Source organism: Periophthalmus magnuspinnatus, chromosome 11 (assembly GCF_009829125.3).
Source record: "Periophthalmus magnuspinnatus isolate fPerMag1 chromosome 11, fPerMag1.2.pri, whole genome shotgun sequence".
Taxonomy (NCBI): Eukaryota; Metazoa; Chordata; class Actinopteri; order Gobiiformes; family Gobiidae; genus Periophthalmus; species Periophthalmus magnuspinnatus.
The window spans coordinates 11,817,362-11,843,469 of NC_047136.2; the positions used below are offsets into that span (position 1 = coordinate 11,817,362).

The 26,108-nt window shown below is 41.3% G+C and overlaps 1 protein-coding gene across 1 annotated transcript; it reads right to left on the reverse strand.

The window, feature by feature from the left end:
- Nucleotides 1-2,999: 2,999 nt before the first annotated feature.
- LOC117378494 (adhesion G protein-coupled receptor B1-like) lies at nucleotides 3,000-23,147 on the reverse strand. Its single transcript, XM_033975102.2, has 32 exons — nucleotides 22,712-23,147; nucleotides 19,639-20,484; nucleotides 18,867-19,016; nucleotides 18,692-18,778; nucleotides 18,330-18,491; nucleotides 17,909-18,073; nucleotides 17,157-17,321; nucleotides 16,912-17,076; nucleotides 16,725-16,826; nucleotides 16,531-16,637; nucleotides 16,219-16,413; nucleotides 16,058-16,126; nucleotides 14,924-15,032; nucleotides 14,337-14,480; nucleotides 14,181-14,250; nucleotides 13,880-13,982; nucleotides 13,448-13,491; nucleotides 11,620-11,746; nucleotides 8,551-8,654; nucleotides 8,372-8,474; nucleotides 8,113-8,263; nucleotides 7,924-7,993; nucleotides 7,652-7,718; nucleotides 7,461-7,546; nucleotides 7,154-7,325; nucleotides 6,945-7,040; nucleotides 6,773-6,812; nucleotides 6,034-6,653; nucleotides 5,904-5,939; nucleotides 5,719-5,823; nucleotides 5,455-5,505; nucleotides 3,000-4,811 (listed from the first exon to the last, which is right to left on the reverse strand). The coding sequence occupies exons 2-32, from the start codon at nucleotides 20,330-20,332 to the stop codon at nucleotides 4,614-4,616; spliced, it is 4,557 nt and encodes a 1,518-aa protein (XP_033830993.1). The 5' UTR covers nucleotides 20,333-20,484; nucleotides 22,712-23,147; the 3' UTR covers nucleotides 3,000-4,613.
- Nucleotides 23,148-26,108: the final 2,961 nt, after the last annotated feature.

A 26,108-nucleotide genomic window follows, 5' to 3' on the forward strand; every position in this document is an offset into this window, starting at 1 on the left:
TATGAGTGTGTGACTGCATGAACAGGAAGGCGACAGATTTAGTGTTATTAGCGTGGGGACTCTCACATGTAGACTGCAACACTTTCAGATCATAACTCGTTACTGAGATTTTAGGGTGGGGCTGGGAATTACATGGAGTGGCCAAGAAAAAGAGGCTGAAGTTTAAGATGAAAGAAAGCTGATTTATGATAGTCAAATTAAGGCCAGTTTTCAAAATCTGTTAATATAATCCTGTGTGAATAAAGTGAGACTTTACGGTACCGTCAGACTTGTCTTGATTTGGTCCTAGTGTGAGCCCACTTTAGTCCTAATGAAGGCATAATTGGTCTCGAACAAGCCCTGGTTTAGTCGCTTTATTGTCCAGGTTAAGTTCTAGGTGTGTCACAGTTTTGTGTGAATGCACCTTACATTGCATAGAAACAGTATTAGAAAATGTGGCAATTTGAATAAACAGAAAAAACAAAAAATATTATTAATTGTATTGTAATATATGAATTACTGTAATTTCCCTTATGAATTGTTAACATCGGTCTAAGTTTAGCATTTTAACATGCCAAACTTGATTGTGTAGATAGACATTGCATTGGGAGTCAAGTTGAAGTTGACTTGAAATTACTGAATTGGAATAGATGAAAAAGATAAAGATTTGCTTTGTCTAAAATGTTTAACAGTTTGGGCAATTTAATTATAGCCAATTGTTTTAGGAATTCTACTTCTTGTACAGTACAGAAAAAGTGAAGATACATTACACCAATGTGCGTCATCCCAACATATACTTTGTTGTAGAGCCATGGAATTGGGTACACACTTTCATCACATGAAGACAAACAAAAAATATTATTAAGGCCATGCCCCCTGACAAACCGGAAGTTGCCCATCATGGACTGAAAATTCTGAAATACTGAGTCAGCATTTTCACTAACGTTGCATTTTAACTACCTCCTCCTAGGGTGTTTCACTGACAGGGCTGGAAATCATTGTACATCAAGGAAAGTGGGGCATCAAAAGTTATCCAAATTATTTATTTATTTCCAAATTATCAGTACGGATTTTTGGAAATTTTCCACTTTCAAAATTTGTTCCTGTTTGCGCATACAAAGTTGGACTCAAATATGAACCAGTTGTGAAACCTTCTTGGAAAAACCTACTCTTTGTGGAAAAAAAAACTAAACTGGTGAGATAGTGACTCCTCCAAAATAAGAAATGCATTTGTATGCAGGGCTGAAAATGTTTTTTTTTGTTTTTGTTTTTTTAAAGTGATGGGATCAAAGTTGTATTTTGCACGATGTTGCCATGCAGATGAATGATGATGGTGCCATGGCCAATGCGTATTGACTTGCCAATGTGTATTTGTTTAGTGATGAGTACACCGCAAAGCCCCTCTAATACACAGACTGGGGGCACATTAGCACCACCCTGAGGAAGTGGTAGGTTGCAAGGGCCATTCGATGCCACTTGTGGCTTTAATCTTCTTATGTTTCTCGGGACCATCCCCCCCATTTTTCACCCAGTGAACAATGCCGAAAACACACTCAAAATTAAATTTCTAGCAGTTTCCAATTTTGAACAAAATTACATTTTGGCATCCCGATCAAAAAAGTCAATGACATCCATGCCAAATGCAACCCGACAGGAATAGAGTGTGCACAACAGCACACCACAGGATAAACTGTTCCCACTGTACTTTTACCAATTTAGCCAGCCTAGAAAAAAAGGGATGAAATGGGGCACGTTAGTGTCCTCTTCAAGTGCTCTGGGTGGTGGCGGGAGAGGGCTGATCATTGCCGCTTGCAGCTTTATTTGTGTTTAATTTCAAAATGGAAGTGTTTTGGTAACTAACTATTATCTGTAATGTTTTATCTTTCTTTAACTGCATCAGACCCTAAGTAGTTATAGGAGAAACTAATCTTTAATGAGAAAGAAAACAATACACCTATATTTGAGGTGATGCAGTCTTTTAAAATGTCATCCAATCTTTCTTCAGGTTAGACATACATTTTCTTTAATTATTTCTGTGAAGCCTGCTATGAGTGTGTGTGTTTTAGTCTGTTTCTTAAATTTATGTTCACAGGTTCTCAGATGGTTTTCTGCATTTACTCTAGACTACTGTACAGCTTTATAATAAATTAGCATGCTGTTAATGAGGATTAAATGATCAATCATCCATTAACACCCCTATAGTCCAACTGCATGTTAAGATATGTCTGTTCTTATAAAGCCCACCAGCCACAGTTTCTTCACTTGTATAACTGAGGATTTATGGGGGACGGCTGCGTCTAATGCGACAAACATAAAGCAGAGAAAATGGCCCCCAAAGCTTCATTCTCTGAGTGCACATATGCTCCACAGATGACCCGACAAAATGTGCACATTTCCACAAGTACATGAGGAATAGAGGAGCTTTTGCCTCGCAGCCAAATCACAGTGGGTTCAATTAAAAACTAGCAACACGGCCTGATTATGAGGAGCAGAATTAAGTGTCGAAAAGTGTGGATGAAGCAGGTAAAACTAAATTTAAGCAGATGAGAACATTTCCTATTTTTACAAAGGTCGCAGTCATATCACTGGCTCTGTCAAATCTGTTTGTTTGCTCATTACTCAATTTCAGAGCGGGACTCGCTATAATGATCAGGACGAGGAATGGAAATAGAACAGAGCAGAATTGCACTTTTATCATCTTAAGAGAAGGCTGCTTTTTGTACCTGCAAATCATGTCTATATTTAGGGAGCACAGAGCTGCCTTAGGCGTTAAATTTCGCCGGAGTTATGAGAAACATCACAGCCCCACTTCTCCGTGTTCTGTCTCTTTTTCCTCCTCTCTGACATTTAGCTTTGATTTAGTTTTATTTTTAAGAGCGTCTGTCTCCATCAAACCATATGCCCTTAAGTCATACCACTCTCAGTAGAAACATCTATAGAATAATAAGCAAAGAGAAATCTTTAATTTAATATAGTTTTGTTTTATTAAAAATGATCAACATTCACTTTGTGCTGTGAAAACTGTACATTACAGAGGTAACATACAAAACAAAGGGACAGGAAATACAAATGGCTTCAGACAAGTAACTCGAGGTATGGGCTGAGGGTCGGCTGGTTACATACTGAGTTACTGACAGGTTTAAAAAACACTGGACAGAGACATGAGGTCTGATTCATCCTGGAGCACAGTCAAGTTCATTCATTCAAATGAAGTTATTGAAGAACAATTATCTATTGTCACAGAGGCTCTGTACAAGGAGCCATGTGCTAACAAATCTCTAGTGAATGAATTCTTTGAATTACTAAAACAGATTTGTTATACAATATTATCATAAAGCATCTATATGAGGGAGATGGTATAAAAGTTTGAAACATTGGTAAGAAAAACTGCCTAATATATCTCATAATATTGGTCTTGCTTGAGCATCAAGCATCCATCATATTGCACTATTCACACTGATGGCTAAAACACAAATGTGTTGAAGTCGAGAAGACCTGCTGCCGTGGAAGCTACAGCAGAAGTCTCAGTCCAGAGTCCTGCAAGGCTGAGAAACAAAGGGGCGATGTCCAAATCGAACCCAAATCCTCAAATACCACATGGAAGAGCCTGCATCTTGTGCCACTTAAATGGAGGCTAGGCCTCACAAGCCAGCCAGCGTATCCCAGAGTGCACTGCTCTTCTAGTGTGAGAGTCTATGTTCATCCTGGTGCTGGTATTTTGGTAAAAGCAAAAACAAAACCAGGACATTCGGGTCATTCACCGAACCATCACCACGCAGTCGTTTGTCCCAATGCAGTCCATATGGGCCCACAACACATCACACAGGTCCAAACAAAAAATAATTTAATTTGTGGTGGACAGTCGTGGATGAAAGAAAGATTACAACAGGTAATCAGAATATATAATTTTAACACTGACAATAATCATTGTAATAATAACTATTGGAGTTTTGGCTCTACAGTCTCTCAGAGAGTCTCTGTTTAGATCAGTCCAAGTGAGAAGCAAGACAGACTAAATAAAACTAAACATGTGTGCCCTTCGTCCCAAATGCAGTCGGCCTCCCAAGTTGATGAGAAGTAGTCCTTTTTGCTCTCTTGCCTTGTAGTTTAATGGAAGGTAACTCTGAGGCTGAGAGATAAAAGCAGCCATTGTTTGTGTGGTGGCCACCCCCCTCAAGAAGCAGGGAGGACGCACCACCATTTTGATATTGTTAAGTATTTTTTTTTTCCAAAGCTGAGTTGAAGGAAAAAAGAAGCACAGATATGTCAACCACATCTTCTGACCACGATGGGTTCAGGGAAACTCCGGGCGAAGAGTGAGATGACGCCACAGCCCAGTCCTGGTCAGTGGACACCACTCATCTCCGCACTTCTGACAGCACTCTGACAGGAGATGCTTTAAGTCCACAACAGTGAAGCTACATTTAACATCCCAGCACAAAAACTTCGCCAGCATCCACCATCCCTCTCTCCATCCTTACCCCCATTCTGCTCAGGTGGAGAGCTTTGAAGACACAGATTCTGGGACCTACTTTTTCTTTCCACCCTTTGGAATCCTTAAGATAGGATCCCATAATGGTAAAAGGTAGCCGAGGTGACATGAGGAAGCTTGCATTACGCCTCCATTGTTCCCCTCAGACTTCGGTTTGCAGGTCGATAATGTCCTGTCCCACCATAGGGATAGTGGTGCTGGTTTTCTCCCAGTCGACCGAGTGCAGCTCCAGAGGCGAGGCGGCGAGAGGCTCCATGTCTTTCCGTACCCAAGCGGGAGGTGACTGCGGAATACCACGGACTCCTTCCCATGGCCTCTCCATTGAAGCTTGCTGTTTGTCCTAAAGAGAGAGACAAAAGACACTTGAGTATTTCTGGTGTTTCTCATCAAAGTTAGTCTAGGTTTTTTAATCAAATATGAAATGGGGTTCATTATATCAGTGGTAAGTGTGATTATGAAAGTGATTTTGGAAAATTATTCTAGCTTGAGGCATTTGTGTTGGGTCCATATTATATAGCTCTGAAAATAATGAACCACTTTATTATACAATTATCTTTTTTGTAAGTAAAAAGCAAACATTCGTTGGTTTAAAATATAGGTTGTGTTGGGTTGAAAATTTTCCATAGTTTAAAACTGAGTAAAAATTCTATGGTAGAACTTTCAACAGTTTAATATCTTTGTTATGTTGGGAACTTAACCTTAAGTTAAGTACTGATTTCAAATACATAAAGTAAATTCTATTGTCTTATGTCTATTAAATATTTACTTATTTATAGAAAAGTCTTAAAAATAGGATGGGAAAAGTGTTCGCTTCAAAATGTTGCACCAACTCAAAACCTGAATTAATTTGAAACTCTATGGGCTGTTTTTTTGCATTGGGAATACAAATGTAACTCATTTAGCAGCGGTCTCCTATGTCTTCCCATTGCTGTGTGCCTATAAGCAGTATTCTTATGAGTGTGAGGTTGTAATATAACACTCACGCTGTGGTTGGTTTTGTCACTTCCTCCAGAAGAGACACTCCATCTCACAGACTGTAAGAAGGAAGAAAATACACAGCCTTATTCAAATGACCTCCATGTATCCACAACCACACAATACAATACATTATGGTTGTTTACAGGTCATTTTAACCCATTATTCATATCTTCTCACTAGATTTGCCTCTTGCATGATTTTGTTCCAGTTGTAGATTCTTATGAATAATGGACAATGGATGCTAATCTTGAACATTGCTGGATATTTACCTTGCTATCTGAAGCTGGCGACTCACGGTCTTTCTCAGCATGATGTAGCTTCCTGTTGAGGTCCTGAAACATGTTTTGGTGGCGCTTCTTGGTGTGCATTATTTTCTACAAAAACAAGTTGCGAATGATTAGAAAAAGCCCAAACATTTAAGTGTTGAGAGTGAATTGATTAAGTAATATTTTACCTCAAAATCCAACTCAGCATAACGGGATTTCTGCCTCTGCAATGCATAAAGAAAGCACACTGCGTTTAGGTTTAATTTCGTAAAAACGGCACCAAACTTTATTATTTAAATAATTTGAAATGATAGCTACCTCCAGAGAGCTCATTGATAGCGTTGAGATGGTCTCACTCTTGGACATCATGGAGTTCATAGATTCGAAAGTGTTCTCCAGGCTGCTGTGGGTGATGTGTGATTCGCTGGACATGTTGTGGATGTTTTGGATTGGGGAGTCCCGTTCCGAATAGGACATGCTGACTTGATCCGGGGGAATACCCTGGATCCCAAAAGCGGCTTGTGGCTCTGCGAATGGCCCTCCGAGATGCATAAGTCTAGCTTGGGGCATCTGCTCTACGGCGATGTTGTACTTGGTTGGATCGTCTTTTGCTTTGCGTAGAGTTGATGTTGTATTAGGCATAAGGATGTACCCACTTCCGTCAGACATGCTCCCCTCCGCTTGGACACGAGCTAAATCAGCATCTAGTTGTTGGAAAAGCTCGCCTTCGCAAACGTAGACTGGTTTGCCGCATGTTGGGTCCATGCCTCCAGCGACAAGCCCCTTATCCCGTTTGAGAGTTAGGGTGTGGCTGGAGTATTCTGGGACAGCCTGCATGTGGCTCTTGCTTGGTTTGGAAGGCAGGGTGTGGAAGTTGGACCCCATGGGAAGGGGCATCTGGGGAGGGCCCATCTTCTCCTCAGAGGAGCTCTTCATGCCTTCAGAGTCAGAAAGTAAAAGCCATTTAGGTTTGACAAATCTATCCAACTTCTCAAATGTGACTCTTATGTTAATGTAAATGGAAAAATGGTTAAGGCAAATGAGAGAGTAGTCTTACCTTGTCTGCTTGAATCGCCATCCTTTTCATTGTCAGACTGCTGATAAAAGAATGAAAAATAACTCTGATTAGCCCAAGAGTACTATGTGCATATATTAATTTAGAGGTAAAAATGCAAAAAAAAAAAAAAAGCACTCAAGACATTAAAAAGGCAGAAAGCCAAGATATTTACCATATGCTGTGAGTGGCTGTTGTGATGGGAGCTGCCAGAGTCTCCGTTACCATCGTCCTTGCGGTCCACTACTCTGCACTTTACAGCCTCTTGGACCTAATAGACAGTGGAGATAGCTTTTTAATCACAGGCCTTGTAACCTCCATAAAAGAAATGGCAAAAACAAACTATCCTGTCTCATTTTCTGGCTAATCTATCTTATTACTTACCTCACGGCGGAGAATGCAGTGCACCATGACAATGATAAAGCCCTCCAGGGAGTCGAAAACGGCAAACAAGATCTGGAAGAGGGCAGAGCGGCGGTCGGTGATAGCTAGGACTGCAGACATCCAAGTTAGGGCCAGAAGGGGCAGAACTACACAAGAGCTCCATAGAGAGGCCCTGCAGAAAAAAAACATAAGCAGAATGATTAACTACTTTCATTACAACTGATTCTTTTATGTGATAATCAAACTGCATTATCAATAAACCAGTAATAGTTGTGACAAGGGTTCTAAGCAGATCAATAGGACCTACCCTGCTCTCTCCTTCAGCTTAACATCGGTGATGCCGTCCTTGGACACCAGCTTGTTGAAGACCAGAATACCAATGACCATATTCACCTGTGTGCAAGAAGAAGCGATAAGGATTAGGTGAGGTAATAACTGATAATGCATTTATAAGCTATAGAGAAATGTATTTCACAGTGCTTTGGGCTTTATACATACCAAGACAACAGCGGCAGCGGGGCCAACAAAAGAGTACAGGAGTCCGCCTTCAAGAGATAGCCAGCAACTGGAAAAAGAAAAGATATTTTGAGCTTAAAATAGAAGCTTAAACTAGAAGTATTAAAAGCCTTAGTTAGTTAGTAACATAAATTCTAACCCCTTAATATAGTCGCTAATAAGCCTGAATCATTATTAAACTATTTATGCTTAATTAAGACTAACAAAGGTGTAATTATTATGAAGTTGTGCTGAATAATTAATTGAAAACTTACTAGTTGACAGTGCCGTATCCCTTTGCCTTTGTGAAGCCAACAGACACAGCCACGACCAATGCAGGCAGCCCTATAAGATACAAAATAAGCAAAAGAGATTAGTTTAACAAGTACATTGAATCAATTGGTGAGATATTTTAAACAAAAAATGAAAAGTAAACATAAGCAAGCTGCAGGGATGTGTCTTACCCCAGCCAAGGCACAAGAAGCGCTTGCGGATAATACGGTTGCGCAGACGACCAGTGACAGCCATGTAGGACTGCCAAGCTTCTGTCAGCACCCAACAGAAAGAAGAGAGGAAGAAGAAATGGAGGAAGGCAGCCACCAGAGTGCACACCACCTGTAGGACACAAGGGAAGGAGATAGGAAATAGGAGAGATAAGTGTTAAGTGATGAAGTTAACTAAAGGGAGAAGTTACTGCAAGTTCTTTGAGATAGGACGCGTTACCTTGTTACGAGCCTGAGTTTGTCCAACAAGAATGAGGGCGTTTGAGCAGATGATGGAGAGGCAGAAGTTGATAAGGATAACAGATCTCTCAGAACGAATATACCTGGGAAAAAATGGAAAAGAGTTTAATAAATTGTTGGAAAAACAGCTTGCTGCGAAGAGTTTAGAGTTGTACTTACTTCCATACGGACACATAGATGATGATGAGAAGTAACAGGGTGAGAGAGGAGACCCCACAGCCAACAATGAGCGTCACGGAGGGTAGTAGCGACTTGTCCATGATCTGCATACAAGAAAAAAATAGGGGCAAATGCCTGGTTATAGCTAGTTTATAGACAAAGAAGAAGCATTGAAATCCTGACATGTACTTCTAGGCATTCACGCACGCACACATATCCCTACTCTACAGTTTGTCTCCTTTAGGCCAATGTTTGAATGGCACAACCAGGCCAACAACGGGGCAAGGTTACCCCAAGGTGAACATGTCAAAAAAAGATGGAAAGGCAAACTAAACAAATTGCTAGGGTCACTGCGTTTGTCCAGTGGAGCCTTTGAGTCAGCAAATGAGGCGTAGTAGACGAGAAAATCTAGCCATATATATCTATCTCATATAAGCAGCCATAGTAGCATGTGGAGTGAGTGGGGATGGGTGGTCATTTAATTCCCCAAGGTGCAACCGTGTGGGGTTAAATTGACCTATACACCAGGCTTCTAATCATTGTCAGACATCTTGATCTAGTATTTCCCAGTGGCATTCAGGCACTTGGCTCAATTGGGTGTTAAGAGCTGGGCAATAAAGCTAAGAAATTACGATGTTGTGTAATGATTAACAGGGATGGTTTATGGTGCGTATAAATTAATAATGTTGCAAACTTCAATCATTTTAAGAGAAATTTGTATTGAGATTATAAATGAGCATAGTATAGTAATGAGTGTAGTTCGTATATATACTAATAGTAATTATTATATATTTTTTATTTAATGTTGCAAAATTCAGACTTATCAAGACTAGACTTCTCTAATTGTGTGGCCAAATGTGCTATATATTTTCCTTATACTTCACAGCAGGAACAGGAGGACAATTATTACCTATGTAGTACACTACCCGTCTTCATGATTTTAAACAGTAGCTTTGAATCTTTCTTATCCTATCATGACCACACAATCCTGGTTCCAGAAATCCCAGTTTACTTTAACTATAGCTTCAATGTGATTTTCATCTCTGCATGTTCAGTAATGGCTTCTATAAGATTTGAAGGTAATATAACACCTTTGATTAAGGCTGTCATCGCAGTGCATGGCTATGAGCTGAAATATGCACTGACAAATGGTGTGACTGTGTTTAAAATTAGGGATTTTGAGGTGTTAAAAGGGGAAAAAAGGGAGGAAAAGGTGCAAAATGTCCTCAGCTGTAATAAATCTGGAGGTATCAAATTATCACTGTTAGAGGGGAAAGAATAGACGAGCCTTGGCCTTGGTTTGATTTATGAAGACCATAAATTGTTATATTGCAACTGCATGAGAGTAATTTTGTCTAATGCGCTCACCGTTGTTGATAATGTCTAAGAATTTTAATATTGTGGCTTATTACGGATTCCTCAAAATGAGCTCCCTCCACACAGGATTTTCTGATATGATAGCACAGCTGTGTAGGCAAGCCCATGGCAGCCAAAACCTAATTTAGTGTGGCAAATTTGTTGGAAAGGAAAAAAGATACCTCTCTCTTGGTTTTATCACGTGTGCCCCTAAAGCAGATGGCAAAAGAAGGCGCAAGATGTTTCCTCGCTTCTGACTTTACCAAAACACTCCAGAGAATACACTATGTTCCCTTTCACTCTTTATCTGGGTTGATCATGATGTACCGTTGGGGACAGTGAGAGGGGACTAGACATCCAGTTTGTGACCCAAATACATAGCTCTTGTCTTCTTCCATCTTGATGTCCTTGACCTCAAATTTGTTATTTTTAAATCGAAAATCAGGCTAAGCTGCTTGACTGGAGTGAAAAGAAGTCAGTTGTGATAATTTTTCAGAGCTAAACTAAATGTGAGTGAGAGTAATTGGCGGTCAAGGGCATCTGCTGTACTGACAAGCGGGTTGGTTCCCAGTGGGCCTTGAAATCACTATAAATCAAAGCTATTAAACGCTTTCTGTATTGTCCAACACAGGCAGCTATAATGTATACCATGTGTTATAAATACGTTTTTCAAAATGTCCACATCAAAATGACTGGAAAATGGAGGGGGGTAACTATCAGAGCATGACCAGACAATTGAGTTTCATTGGTCCATCTCCAGACTTGTGAGCAAACATGGAGATAGGACATAGGAGAGAGGAAACAAGGAAAGGAGGAGAAGAGGAGGGGGAGCATAGCTGATCTAATATAGAATTCAAACAGATATTGGCACACACAGGCAGCATGATGTGCGCAGATGTTTTTTGTACTATTGGAGCGTGCATTGAATAGGAAAAAAGGGACAGGAATAATAGCTATGTAAATAAGATTACAGTGTCTGCAGTGGATAGATAACTGCATTTGGTTGGTATTAAACATCTGTTGATTATATAGCTGAAAAAAAAGCAAAAAACAAAAAAGAAAAACACGCTATTTTCTTTTATCCCAGAGGCTATTTGGACACAGATACGCAGCCTATGGTCCGCATACTGCCCCTGATTGTTGCCCGCGAGCAGCTCACTTATCAAAGTGGCACAGGCCGAGCTCGCGCTGCAGAAGCCGTTACCAAGGCAACAGGAGAGCCAGCAGCATCTTATCGAGAGAAACAGTCTACTGGGGGAAATTACATTGTCTTGTCCGCATTGCATAAAAATGATTTGAATATAAACTATTTGCCGCAATAACAGTAGTATAAGACATGCGTAATGGTGCATGCGTAATTTGAACAAACAATTGTCAAGTTTTCAGTTATGCAAATGCGTATCAATACGCGTGTCAGTAATTAAAATGCATTCATGTGTTTTGCATTAAGGATTGCGGTGAAAGATCGTGCTTAATGTGTTTTTTTGTGCGTAATTATCGATTACAATTGCATTACACGCTGATCGATAAAAGCGCGATGTGTCAAATGAGCGACACCTGGACAAGACAAAGCAATAGGACGAAAAAAACAAACAAACAAAAAAACAACAGCAGCAGCATGTATCTACTGCATTCACACTCACGGTGCATCACACAAGGCGCTATCACAGACGTACGTGGGCAGAAAGCTTAAGAAAGGTGCGGAAATCTTACCGAATCGAAGTTGACGCGAGCTAAAATGGCGAAGGTGGAGAGGCTGTCACACACGCATTTGGTTCTGAATGAATGGACGGGCACCGCTCTGCAGCTCCGAGCAGACCAAGACCCGAGCAGAGAGGAACTGCACAGGGAAAAGGAGAGCAGGAGAGGAGGAGAGGAGGAGAGGAAGGGAGACAGACAGCGGGTTAGAGCGCGAGAGATAAGCGAGCGCGTGTTCACATCTCACACAGTGCTGGAGTGTGAACGGTGAATATTGATTTCCTTTCATTTTAGGGATGAAAAACATGGCTGGACAAGATGGTCACCTGTTTGCCCCCCCACACCTGCTTACATAACACTAAACCACCTGAAATGAGTTAAATTACAATAAATTCTCATGACTTTAATAGGAAATCAGTGTGTGCCATCAGTGGTTATTTGCTGTTTTCTATTCTTGCATCCAGGAATCAGTCATCAATAGCCTACTTCTACCACAAGTAATCACTAGCAGCAGAAGACCAGAGTAGCACGCTCATAAAGGGGCAAATTGTTCCATCTTGTATGCCAAAAATACCCAAATCTTTCTGGATGACTTTTGACATTACAAAACAACACAAGAGACTCATGATGACAAGTAATGACTTTGAGTGTGATTGAAACAAGTGATTTGGCAATGTGTGCAAGCAGCAGTACCAGCAGATGTCCAAGTGCCAAAGAGCAGTGTGGCTAAAATAAGGACGAAATAACTAAAGCTGATCGGTCATACTCCCTCTCTACAACCATATGCCACTGGATTTGTCATCTTTGGGTCATCATCTAAGTTGATTAGAACAAGTTAATTGGCTAATTTTCTTCTAATCAACTTTGTCTTTGAAACTTGAGAAATTATACTGGAGCCAAATGACCTCTATTGCTTCACCGTGGTCTATATCCGGTCATTAATCTAATCTGCTGCCCGAAAATGATCTAATTTGCCTCCATCTGAAATGGTTAATTATGTTTAGTCACTGCTCTTTCAGTTGACTTTTCTATTCACGTTTGTTTTGAGGTTCAAAAAAAGGTGGTTGTTATCCATTTTGTATCTCTTCTTACGCAGATCTATCTAAATGCAAATTGTTCAGACCTTATGTACTAGGGCAGACCATCAATTGCTACTGTACCTTTATATAGTTACTCCAAATCAATGTAAAATCTACTTTATACCAGTTCCATTAATCATCATGGCATTAAGATATGTACAATAACGCCGTATTGTCAGTAGTGTGATCCATACTAAAGTTAAATGTATTTTTTAAGCTGGAAGGAGGTGTCATTCAACTTTGTTTTGAAGAAGATTAAAATGGCCATATTTTTAATCTATATGTCACGTCTAAAACACGTTGGACAGTTGATTGAAGCTTCTGGGTCAACGTGTTTTGGCATTTCTGTCCTAGATGTCCGAATGAGTGACACGCTGCAAACTGAAGAACTACTGGTGAATAAATGGGTTACTTATGAGCACATGTCTGGATATGAATGAAAGAAGACATCAGTAACATAACAATGAGAAAACAGGCTGCACAACATGTATGTATTTTAGATTTATCTTAGTATTGCAAAGCTTTAAAATCTGCTCATTTAGATTATCATTGCATATGATGGCAGATTTGGGTCACAATTGAAATCTTGTAATTCAGTGGTTTAGCAATAATTATTTCCTGGCATATATTTTGATTAACCAGTACAGACTTGTAGCTCAGTTGCACTGATCTTATAATGAAAATGTTTAAACTGGAATATTGTGCAGGCCTTGCAAAGATATAAAACATTGAGTGGTGGTAAAATGACCTTAAACAGTGCTTACCTCTCACTTTCATCCCAGGACAGGCAAGTCTCATTCATAGTATCCTACAGGAAAAATAACATCAGAGCAAAAGGTTAAGTGTGGAAATGTGTAGGTTGGCACATTTTGAAGCCTATATAAATGTATTATAAGTGCAAGACGCATCAGCTGTCACCCATGATCCAAATGCTCAACACGTTCTGCACCTAACTCCCCCATAACACATGCTAAAAATGATTTTGCTGGGAGCTAATTAATGCTATCTGGTTTGCTGTGTGATCTTAGCAGTTTTTTTCCCCCCTCACACAAATTTAAAGTCACTGTTAAATGTCAGGGAAATGTCAAGCAAGCTCAGGCAGTGCAGAGTAAACAAGAAGAGGAGGGAGGAAAGGGGCTTGTATGATTTGGATATTAATATTAAAACGTTGTATTAAAATTCATTGTTGCACTTACATTGTGGAGATGTGGGAACTCGATTTCTACAGGAGATGAGAGCAGATTGGGAGTCGGGCTCACGATAACTGTCACAACTTTAGAGTTAAACAAGGTGGCATTGCTGCAAAAAAAGAAGAATTATACTGTTAATGCAAAAAACTAGACAACAGATATGCTCATGGATTTGTTGCATAGCTGCGGTATTTGCTGGTGTCAAGCAAAATGTGAGATGAAATGAGAAGTAGTAACGCAAGTGCGCCATCTGGTGTTAGAATGAAGGAACAGCAGCTTTGTGCAAATGGGAAAAATATTGCATTACCTCTGAAAGGACAGGATGGATGCAAGGTTTTTGTAGAGGACGATGCCAGTCACAAACGCATCATTTCCATCTAGAAAGAAGAATTGCATTAGTTCTTACAAGCTGTGTTTGAATACTTGTACCATCTATTTGCGTATTAATGTACATTATTCTTACCAGCTTGCTCAAGGGACAGTGCATCACGGCTCACTGTGATTTTCTCCTCAGAGCTCCTGACCCAGTCCAACATGCCCCTCCACCCTTTTACTGGAAAAGTGAAATTGGAGTTTGTGCTGGTGGGGCGCTTGTGGATACTCATCACTGCAAGATAAAAAATAAAAAAAATGTGGAAAAATGTCATGAATACTTAGCTTGTATGGAGGAGGTTGAGTGAGCAAGTGGACTTTTTGACAAGTTTTTTGAAAAATGTTGCCACCTGCGTCATACAACTGACCAGAATAGTTTTTTTTCTTGCAACTAAATCAGTGAGAATAGCACCACGAGTGAGTCAGGGTGTCAAAATTACAGTTTCTACAGTATGTGACAGCTTGATAAGTCTGTGCAAAGGGCATCTATGTGCTATGCCAAACACGCTCGAACCAGCTGCCCATCATTTGAAGCAGGGCAGAGGGAACTTGTCCTGTCATTGCTGTATAACTGATGGACTATGCTGTGCTCGTAAGGACACCCATTCGCAAGTAAAAGAGATTGATGCTCTCTCCTCGCTTGGATGAGGGAGCAGGGGGGGCAGCCGGAGGACTCACCTAAATTTTCTGTGACTTCGTAAATGTCCTGGAAGCCGCTCATTTGCATACCAATCATGTTCACAAAGTCTTCAACCAGGCGGAGGAAATCTTTGATGCTAGCGCCCATCTGTGTAACAAATGACATACAAAATTCATCAATGTTTTATCATCTCAACAAATGAGTTAGCTGGGTTGTTTTTTGTACAATCTGTCCTACATTCATTGCAACAAGCTGTGAAACCTTGCTTGAAGAAAACTACTTCTTTTGCTGCTATGCAACTGCACAACTTCCTTAAGACCATAAATGGACAAGCTGATTCATACTGGCTTTTTCTTTTTTGTATTTGTTCCTCTCGCTCGTACACGGTGAAAGGGAGGGCTGTCTCGCTTGCGTGTGTTCTGACGCAGAGCTGCAGCGATGTGGGCGTGAAGGTGTGTACTCGGACGCCATGTGCTGTCTCCGGACCCTTTCTCTAGTGCCCCTGACATGTAGGATGGTGCCTAAACTCACAGATTACAGAGTGGGTGGACTGATTTGGGTCTGATTCAATCACTCCATGTGTCACCTTGAAGTGCTTTTTTTCCCTTTATTGCAATGGATGTAGTAGTTGAACTATTTTCCAATTGCGTACAAATGTGGGTATACTCTATCTCTACTGACGTGTGCTTTAGTTTGTTTTGTGCTCGATTACTAAACATGTAAATACTGTTTTAACCCGGAAATGCATCTCTTTGGTTATGCAACAGGTGGCTAGTACTTGTTTCTTTCATTGTATTTTGTGTATTCATTATGGCTTAATCTCCAAATATCTTGCTTAAGAATCATTCAATAGAAATTCACAAAAAGCTTGCAGCAGTAAAATATTATTTGCCATATCCTATTCCATACAACACATTGCATTCTTATTATTTGGTGGTTTGTTTGTAATTTAACTTGGGTGATGATTTTGTTATTAGAGCTATTCATCTTAATAAAAAAGTAATAATCCCTTTCTAGTGTTAACACAATTTTAAATGTAATGTTCCCTCAAAGTTCCCAATCTTTCACACCTTTGCACGCCTCCTGTGGTTGTCACCTCTCACTCACCTCTCAAGTACATGATATTTTTTCCCTGACTTTCACTTTCACACAGACACTCTCTTATCACGTACCAGTTGTGACTCTTCCCATTTGTCACGGTGCTCCTCCTTGAGTAAGTTGCTGATGGTCTGGACAAAGTTCTGCAAATCATTAAAAATACATTTGTAAGTAAACAAGACTAATGATAATTATACAGACTATTTTCGTCTGACAGTTTTAAGCTTGTTTGTACCTCTACGTCAGCGTTGCTTAGCCTTAAACGGGTTGCTTTGTACACGTCTGTGGTATTTTTAAGGATATCCATAACAGCCATCAGGTCCCCGCTGTACTTAGCACCTTCATCCGAGGAAAATCTAAGGCGTGAAATCACCTCAGCTATCCCATCTACACTCTGGCCCATATGCGCTTTGGCATTGTAGTCCCTGGACTGTAACAAGACAATTGGATAGTTAATGTTAGTGTTTTCACATTGTGTGCTTTTGGTAGAGTCCTCAAATAATCACCCATAAGTATACAAATCATCTTTCATGTTTGTGCTGCTTACCAGGGTCTGAATGTTCTCATAGTTCTTGGAAACGCATTTGATGTGAGTTGGATTCTCCCAGAAGGCAAGACCGACAGCGTCCAGGGTGCAGCGGCGCAGAATTAGACCTGAAAAAAACAACAAAACATTGATATAATGAGCTATAGTCTACCAATTTACAAGTCAAATTTGGAGGTTGTTTTGCATGTATTTACCAGAAGCATCAGAGGGGCAAGGAATAGCAGCCATTTCGCCAGCAGGGGTCTTCTTCCACACAATATCGCCTGTGTTTTGCTCAGGGCAGATCTCATGGGGTTCTATAACAACAAGTACACAAATTAGTACATGAACTGTGTATTATAATCAGATGTTGTGCACTGTATTAATGGGGTTCACACTAACCAGGGCATCTCTTCTCATTGCACTTTTTCTGTTCACGGTTGTCTCCATCGCAAGGCTCCCCACCAAAGAAGGGACCCTCACAAACTCGCTGTCTTTGCTGTACGCCTCCACCACAAGTCTTACTGCAACTGCCCCAGGTGGTCCATGCATGCCAGCGTCCATCAACTAAAACCACATAAAATAGATTAACTTAAACACCGTTTGTACTATATAAATATGTTTTGGATTTGGGATAGTGTCTTTACCAGGGCATTCTTTAAGGAAGCAGTTGTCAGTTTCTTTCCAGCTGCCATGGCACTCGGAGCCTCCATAGGACGGCCCGTTGCACTCTCTTGTCCTTTGTCTGGTCCCATTTGAGCAAGAGGCAGAGCAGGTACTCCAGGCAGTCCACTCATTCCAGTGTCCATCCACTAGGGAGAGCCAAAGCAACGCCAAAATGAGTTAAGATAAGCTATAGCCTCAAGATGCAGACTTCAAAAGGCAGGCTTACAGTGAGAAATACTTAACATGCCCTACTTTTTCCCTCTTGAATTTGAACTCAATTTATTAAGATTTAAATACTTAGGAGGTTGATGGTTATACTTGTAATTCTGCTTTTTGACCTTTTGTGCTCTCAATTAAAGACCATTTTCTTGCCAATTTTCACCTCAGGACTTTTATAAGAAAGTAAGATATGCTGAATATAAAAGTTATAACAAGCCACCAAATAATCTTCTTTCTAGTGATGAAATGTAACTGTGAAATTGAAGTTTGAAAAATCCTTTTAGCACAAAGGTAGGAGGCGAAACACTGATATATGGAATGACCATGAACACTCTGAGTCACCAACAGGGATAATAAAGCCACTGACTAACGCTCTTTATGCTCTGAGTGAGTCAGATTCTACAGCTGTTACTTCCGGTCTCTCATCACTATAATGGTATTGAACTAGATCATAATTGCTGCTCTGAACGCCAGGGACAACAAAATGATTCAGCCCCCTTAGCACTGTATGTACCTGGGCACACGGCGATGTTGCAGAATTTGGTCTGTCTGGTTGGGCCCCTGCATGGCTCTCCTCCGTTCTCGGGCTGTTTGCATGTACGCACACGGTCACGGTAACCACGGCCGCAGGTAGAAGAGCACAAGCTCCATGGGGCCCATTCATCCCAGGCACCATCCACTAGAAAGACAAGGGAAAATGCAGTTCAGAAAGTGTCCACTGGATGGAGTAGTAGCTATATAATATTTATCAAACTTTACCGTGCTCAAATGATTTCAGAATTATACTATGAGAACAATAACTAAGAGTACTGCATCTAAAAGGTAGCCATAATTATTTGCAAAATGCTATCTTTTGCACATACTTTTGATACATTTTCATTAGTTTTGTATAGATTTACAGTTCTGTACTGTACTGTACTGTTCTGTAATCTCACCGGGGCAGATAGCAGTGTTGTTGCATGGGCGGGTCTCCTTGAGGGGTCCAATACACTGAGTAGAGAAAGCGGAAGTGGCACAGACACGGGTACGACTCTGCCAGCCCTCTCCACATGTCTGTGAGCAGGCACTCCAAGGAGTCCAGGCATCAGCTTGAGAATCTATTAACAAAAAAAAAAACAAAAACAAAAAAAACATGTTAAAATCTCTAAATCACAACCAAAGTGTGAGGAGTAGCTATAACTTGATAACACTTTAATAACTACATCTTAATTAGTATAGTAATTACTAAGCCTGAATTTTTCTTAATGAACTATTTGTTCATTATGGAATAAGTTTATTCTCCTGATTTTGTCTTTACCTATTGGGTTGGCAACAAGTCCCTGAACATCATCTCTTCTTGCACCAACAATAGCCCTCAATCCTGAGCTCTTGCTTCGCTCTTTGCCTGGGGAGAAAAAAAACCCAAAACATAATAAGTTTATTGTCATGGGTTAGAAGTGCCTCAATTAAGCTAAAATGACAGATGTTCTTACCAATGCAGGGCTGGGGGTTGCAGGACCGTCCCTCCTCCACAGTCCCCTCACAGGCAGCCTCGTTGGGCTGACAGGAACGGCTACGCACTTGCACTCCACCACCACACTCCTGGCTGCACACGGACCAGCGCCCCCAATTGGCCCAACCCTCTGCAAGACACAAGAGAATAAAAAGGTTAGACATGCCTACAAGTCAATCCACATAAAAGCACACATAGTTGACCTATATAGAATGTATAATACTTTCACTTCGCTGCAGGTTAGTTTTCACTGCATCATATAAGAGGTGACAGGTGCGTTTCCATGGTTACCTCATGCACCGTGCTTCGATTTCTATTGACAGCTGACTGTGAAGTCTTTGTGCTCTTTAGCCGGCACACACACATGCCTTGTCTGTCTCTCTCCCCTTAAACTGAGTGAGCAGACACTCTTTTCCCAGCACCAACTTGACAAAATGGACGTCTGGCAAATGAGAATGTGCCTGTGGGAAGTTTTACCACTTAATCCTCAAGGTGCACTGCAAGATTCCCTTAACACCTTAAATTTATTTATTAGTTTTTGTGAACAGCATGCACAGTCTATCCTGATGGGATTTTAGGTTTTGTAAGCATGGATTTTTAACCCCCAAGACATGTGCAGGCAGATATTTAGGTTGCCTTTAGCTAAACAGGACCCTTTCTGTATGCCTAGTCTAGCAGTTTTTATACAAAAGAGCAATGCAAACAATTAAGAACTTGCATGTTGCTTACCAGACATTAAAAAAGTTACTTACTGATAATCTCAACATCACGCCCGTTGTCTTTGGGAGCAGGTAGGCACTTCTCGACCAGGACACCTCCTCTGTAGCAGCTTCCTGGCTTCCTTTTGGGGGTCTCCCAGCACTGGCAAGGGGTGTTCATGATGCCACAGGGGTAGTCATGAGTGCTGCTGTTAAGACACTTCTCCAACCACTGGCAGAGCATTTGGCACGCGGGCATGCTTGGGTTCCTCTTTCCAACCACCAGGAATTCGGCTTTGAATTCGCTGACATCCTCTACAACTTCCAAGGCGTTGGTTGGTGCCACTTTGCGCATTTGGAGGAACTGCTTGCTGGCTTCAAGATAGGTAACAGTAGTAGAAGCATCACACAGCCTGACAACCTCATCAAAGCTCTCCATGCCCAGGTAGGTACGAGAGGTCTCGATGAAGGAGTCGAACTGAAAGGTGCGGATTTGGCGGGGGACGCAGGTGACGGTTGGTTTGGTGATCTTCATGTAAACGCTGTAGCGGCGAGGGTCTGGGTTCTGCAGGGTCCAGGAGCAGGGAGCCGAAGAGAGAGTCGTGGTGGAGGAGAAAACGCCAAAGAATCTGCTCTGCTCCAGTGTGGCACAGGTAGGAGAGGCAGGGCCGGAGGGAGTGCAAGAGGTCAAATGGAAAAGAACCAGGATAAGGGCCAAGGACAGGCCGAAGACAGCTGACCGCTCCATTGGGTCGGCTTTGACAGATGCTTTAAAACTTTGTAAAAGCAGGTTTAACTTCTTTGTTGCAAGTTACTGCACTCCTTTGAGATCTTTTGACTCTTCTCAAGCTCTCTTTTCAGATGCCAATTGTTTAAATCAGACACACTGTCATCTTTGAGCTGCAGAGAAAGAGGAACAAACAGAAGAGAAGATGATTCATGTGAGACAAATGTGCAGTTACAAAGCTCCACATATATCTCTGCGTTATTCATCTGGTGCATTTTAATTGGCTCTTTTGTGCGAAAGTATTATGCATAAGGGATTTGCATGTGATCAGTATCAGCGCGTTCCGGGCGGACTCACTGATCTAAAATGCCCAATCTTACGGACATAATTGCACTCGCTCTGCAATTACAGTCCTTCACAGTAGGTTGGTATCTCGGCACTCTGCTCTTTCCTCCCACACGCAGCACTGAAACACGTTCATGTGCGTCAATCTGACGTCCGTGCCACCATCGCTATGGGCAACCACGGACGCCTGTTATTTCTGTTATTTGTAAAAAGCAGTCACTCCCAAATAAACTGTAAGTGTTATTGCACATCCCGCTGTGGTGCATTGTTCAAAACTCTCCTTAATTCACCACCTAACAAGCTCTACCATGCAAACGTGCACAAGTCCACAGGAATATGAAGTTTTTTTTAAAGCTGCTATTTGGTGCAGTCCTAAGACTGTGCACAGTGTTGCTCAGCAACAACTTTTGCTCACGTTTAAGGTTTTGTCACACATTTGCTTCATCTGCATCAAATAAACCAAAGACACTGGAGCAGTGTTTACCGGAAGGAGCAGAAGAGACAGGCAGTGAGGCTCTGCTGAGCTGTACCAGTGCCTATAGAGAGACTCACAGTTGGTGAAGCACCTGCACTTTTCAGGCAGAGAATTCATAATTACCACATCTCTTTCACATGCCCCCTCCCTGCCCTGTTGTCTGTCTCTCTGCCCCTCCCATCCTGAGAGCCACTGCTCCAGACCCTCACTCCCCCTCCCTTCTCTGACCGGAAGCTCCATGAATGGGCATTTGATGAGGCACACAGTGAACTGAGTTCAGCTGTTGTTAAGTCTACTTTTCCCTCTCCACTCTTCTCCCTCACCTTCACCTCCTCGTTCTCTCTTATTTGTTCACACCGTCATCTATTGAATTTGTCCTCAGCTCCAAAGACCAGCAGGTTTGTTGTTATGGAGCTTTGGAGTCTGTGAGAAAAAAACGTTTGTATCTGCAAAATAACTACTGGCGTCATGCTCCCTGCTTGTGCGAGTATATGCAAGCCCAATGTGCCCTAGTACAAATGAAGCACTGACCACTACCTATTCTATTATAAGTAATGAAAGGTATGATTATCAGTCACAAGACGATATAAGCCGCAGTTGGAGGTTGAAGTGGGTTTGTACTGCCCACAGAAAATGGACCTTTGATTTCTCCAACTCCTCGCAGCTGTCTCTTCTTTTGCAAACTTGGGTAAAATTGTTGCAGCTCATTTCTCATCGTACAATTGCTGACCATTTTCTGTTCCCCAAAGGCTGACAATAGCACACGTGCAGCAAAAAACAGACCACTCTGTTTGCAGCTTTGTTGTTCTTAAATGCATGCAACAGCACAAAACAGCATTTATAGTGGACACAGCAAACATTCAAATATGCTGAAGATTGCATGCAGGTGTTAAGACCTAGACAAATAGAGTCTAGTAAGTACTATAAGTATGAATCATAATTGTGTGTCCTGTATGGACTTTTGTCAATATTTTAAGTCAAAAATGTAGTGAACTTGGTTTTGTATTTAAATAACTGACTTTGCATTTGCGTAAAATATTATAGGATATATGAAGCTGACTATAGACATATGGCTTTGTGTGCATGTTATAAGACAAATCATATATACAGTATAATGTAAAATAAATTGGTCTGAATAACTTCTAAGGAATTTGGTCCTGTGTAACAAGCTAACTTTTTTGAGTCCTTGTTTGTATGTGTGAATAAAATAATTGTGTTTCATATAACATATGTGTTTGAAAGGTATGTCATAGCTCTGCAGGTGCAAGCCGCTCTCCCTCAGTTGTAACCTGTTGCGTTGTTGTAAGTTTCGTTCTTCAAATTCCTTTGTTGAAGCCGTATAGTTCACATCGGAGACTCAAACAGCAGTGATACACAATAAGTACAAGAGCTAGGTAAAGAAACCATGAAGGAAACAGCGCGCAAACAAGTAGAGCACAGTTTCAAAAAGTTTCAGCACCGTGGACAGCGACAAGTCAGACTGCATCAAACATCAGACAAAACGGATCCCAGTGCGTAAAAGCAGCACACAGGAGAATTACAAAAGCACACAGTACATTGCAATAGTAACTTTCTCTTACCTTGCCACGTATTTTTGAAATCTCGTCGTCAGTTGCTCTCTATCCCTCTTTTGGGTAGCAGCGACTGAGAAAAACTCAAAAACTCTTGACTCGAAGTCTTCAGATCTTTCTTCAGCGGGCAGTGGAGGAAGTCTGGCCAAAAAGAAGAACTTTTCGCGGCGGAAAAGTCTTGCTCTGCGCCAGGCAGGTCCAAGCCCCAACGACCCAAAACTTAAAGTTTCAGGGTCGAGTGTCCCAAGTTTCAGTGCAGTCCACTCTCACAAGCAAAGAAATTATAAATGACTCTTACCAAACTCCAAAGAGTTTACTACCAACAAGGTTTAGATGCTATATCCAGAGGAATATAGCGTAGCGTTGCGAATTGGCTTGTTTCGGAGCTCCAAACTAGCAGACAGTCCGTGAAAGTGAATAAAAATCAGTGATAACGCCTGTCTTTCTAAGCTCCAAAAGTGTTGGTACTTCTACTCCCGGCTTCGGAGTCTTCTCGCTTGTGGTCTTTGCACTGCAAGTGGGTCCAGTCTCAGTGAAGCTCGTGGCCTGCTCGTGGAAGTATATATCCAACCCCGCCCCTCCCAAGTCGGTGCGTGGATGGCGTAGCGAGTGAATGAGACAGCAAGAGAGGCGCGGGGACGGGAGGGGCGCCGGGAGTGTGTGCGCTGTGGAGGAGGCGAAAGTGTGAGATTCGGTTGTGTCAGAAAACGCAGGGAGGAGGGAGACAGTCGAGGCGGGGAGGGCTGTATACAGGGAGGGACCACTGAGGCTGCTGGAGCATTGTGAACAGCAAACCACGCAGATATCAACGCCAGAGCTAAAGGCACCGGAAAGAGGATGCGAGCGGCATCACTGTGTGTACGCTGCACCGGCGGCTGGACGCAATGAAAAGCTCTATTGTTCCCGGGGGAGCTAGAAAAACTGTATACGATTTAACAGGGAGCTTGAGGCAGGTCGAGGGGACATCGATGACATAATGCTACAGTAGTATTTCACTGTCATGCTGATGTTTAAAAGGGGTTTAGTAACATTGATTTTTCACCATTTAAGATCCAAAAGTTACAAAAGCAAGTTTAGACAATTGACTTTCAATAGCAATATAGTTTTAAAGGGTTTGGTCACAGTTGTAATGTCACATACTGATTCATAATGGGAGACACATGAAGACCTTTTCAATTCTGATATATGATTTCGTCTTTATATGTATTATAAGGAAAAAAAAGTCAGTCCTGAATATGTTAAACTATACATCCAAAAAGTTTAGAAATAAGGCATTGTTTCTGTATATTTTTAATACACAAAGTATGCAAATATATGTGCTGATGTCATAGAGGAATATTGCCATTTAATATATTTTTACCTCACGTGGGCTTAATGTATATATTAATTATTCAATGCATATTAACAGAGGAGGATGTTTAAAATATCATTCTTCAAATAACATTGGAAGGCAGTTTTGGCATGCACCACAGCCAAATGCAACAGTTCTCATTAAATATGCAGGCTCAAATGAAAATGACACACGCGGGCAGCTGAACAGTAGGTGGTGGACTGTGGATTTTCACGTTTAATGTTGTGCAAACCCGTCTGTGTGCACCGAGTTGGTCTTTTCCGGCCCCTGCCATACGCACGCGACGGCCGCACCTTCCAACCAATGAGAAGTGGAGGTGCGCCTTAGACCAAGAGGCGTAAACACTCACACTTTACACACTTACACACACATTCCAATAGACACCAATACACCGTGCACACAGGAATCGCCCTCCCCTTCTCCGCTTCTGGGTGCTGCTGTAGCGATGATGTAGTGGGAGGCTCTGGGTGCTTCTCGAAGTGCGATTGGGATAACCTGACGTGGGTGTCTGTGGCTGCCGCCTGTTGCGCTCTCTTGGCTTTGATTTCTCTGCACCCTGCCTGCACAGACCCTGTCACAGAAGGCAGGGAGGAGAAAATATCTGAGTAATAAATAAGCAAAAGGCATTAGTCAGTGCGAAGAATTTGTTTCATTTCGTTTGATTGTAGTGGTTAATGGCCGTACAACGCTGCGCAGTGGGAGTTTGGGAGTCGTGGCGTGCGCACTGGGCTGCTTTTCAACTCAATTTTTAGATCCCACGGTTTGTAGTAGGGGGGTCGGATTTGGTCTAACGTAACATGCATGTTTCCTTTTTCTTAATTGCTTTGGGACAGCTGAAGATCTATAAAAGCTATTCCAGGCATGTCTAAGGCGCAGCTCGACCTCGACATTGGTTGTAGTGACACTGACACACAGGAAACTTGGGAACTTATTCAATACCATGTTAAATATACAGCTATTCATAACAACATGCTAATCTACACTTTACTCAAGCTGTTCTCGTCATGTAAACTTTACCATTGTTTACCATTTGTTTGGGGGAAAGTGTTTTAAGATATAGAATGGAAACAGGTGCAAGTCCAGTCCATAAGTAAACCAGGATCAGAAAAGTTATTTCAACTTATAACAGGCTACGATGATTTTTAGTTTAGATTTTGCTCGTATGACTTTTGTTGATTCATTAAATGGTACTTCAGTGCAATGTCTGAAAACATAAAGCAATATCAAACACTTAAGTTGGGAAATTGTCATGGGTTAAGTTATAAAACATGGAACCACATCAAAACTAGGACTAAAATGGGGCTAAATCCGGAACTAAACCAGGACCAGAACAGGACCAAAGTAAGTCTACTGTAAGAATAAACCAGCCTCAAATCAGGACCAAACAAGTCTGATCACTCCTTAGTTTATTTTTTGTTTTTGATTTGATAAAGGCAGTTTAATCAAAGTTTGACCCTAAGAGTTATTTAAAATTTCAAACTTAATTAGTCTTTTTTTTAGTTTGGATTATGCTTGCATGGTTGTTGTTGATTTATTAAGATAATGTAATAGCCTAAATAATAAATACATAAAGAATGGCCTTCTTATGTAAAATTGGAAAACTACAGAAGCCCAAGTGTCAACCAGTGGACGGTCAGAGAACAAAAACTTAATGAGGGTACTTTAATGATTCTACTGGAATTTTTTCTCTTTGCCATGTTATAATGATACAAATCAAAAATAAGTGTGCAATTAGGTGTCTGAAAATACCACCATACCATAGATGCTGTATTTATAGATGTTATTGTGTGTGCTGGTGAGGACAGTGAATTGTTGTTGTATATATTCTGTGACGCACTGACTCTGCAGGAGGAGTGTATGTGTGAGAGATGATGCGCGCTTCAAGCCCAGTTCAAAAAGAGCATTTAATAGTGGGGGGCAGTTTATAAACCAGTGAATGAGCAATTATCACAGGGTTTCTTGTTAGATTAGCAATAGGAAGATTCCATACCAAAATGAAAATCTACAAATGTTAAAGACACCCTGTTGTGCTTGTGTCTGCTATATTGTTATAAT

What these genes read in the sequence shown, in the direction of transcription:
- LOC117378494 (XM_033975102.2), bottom strand. Translation starts at nt 20,332, where the DNA reads ATGGAGCGGTCAGCTGTCTTCGGCCTGTCCTTGGCCCTTATCCTGGTT. An exon ending in ACTTGTTGCCAACCCAATAG is followed by an intron (nt 18,492 to 18,691) that starts GTAAAGACAAAA and finishes TTTTGTTAATAG; the next exon opens with ATTCTCAAGCTGATGCCTGG. An exon ending in CGAAGTCACAGAAAATTTAG is followed by an intron (nt 14,481 to 14,923) that starts GTGAGTCCTCCG and finishes TTTATCTTGCAG; the next exon opens with TGATGAGTATCCACAAGCGC.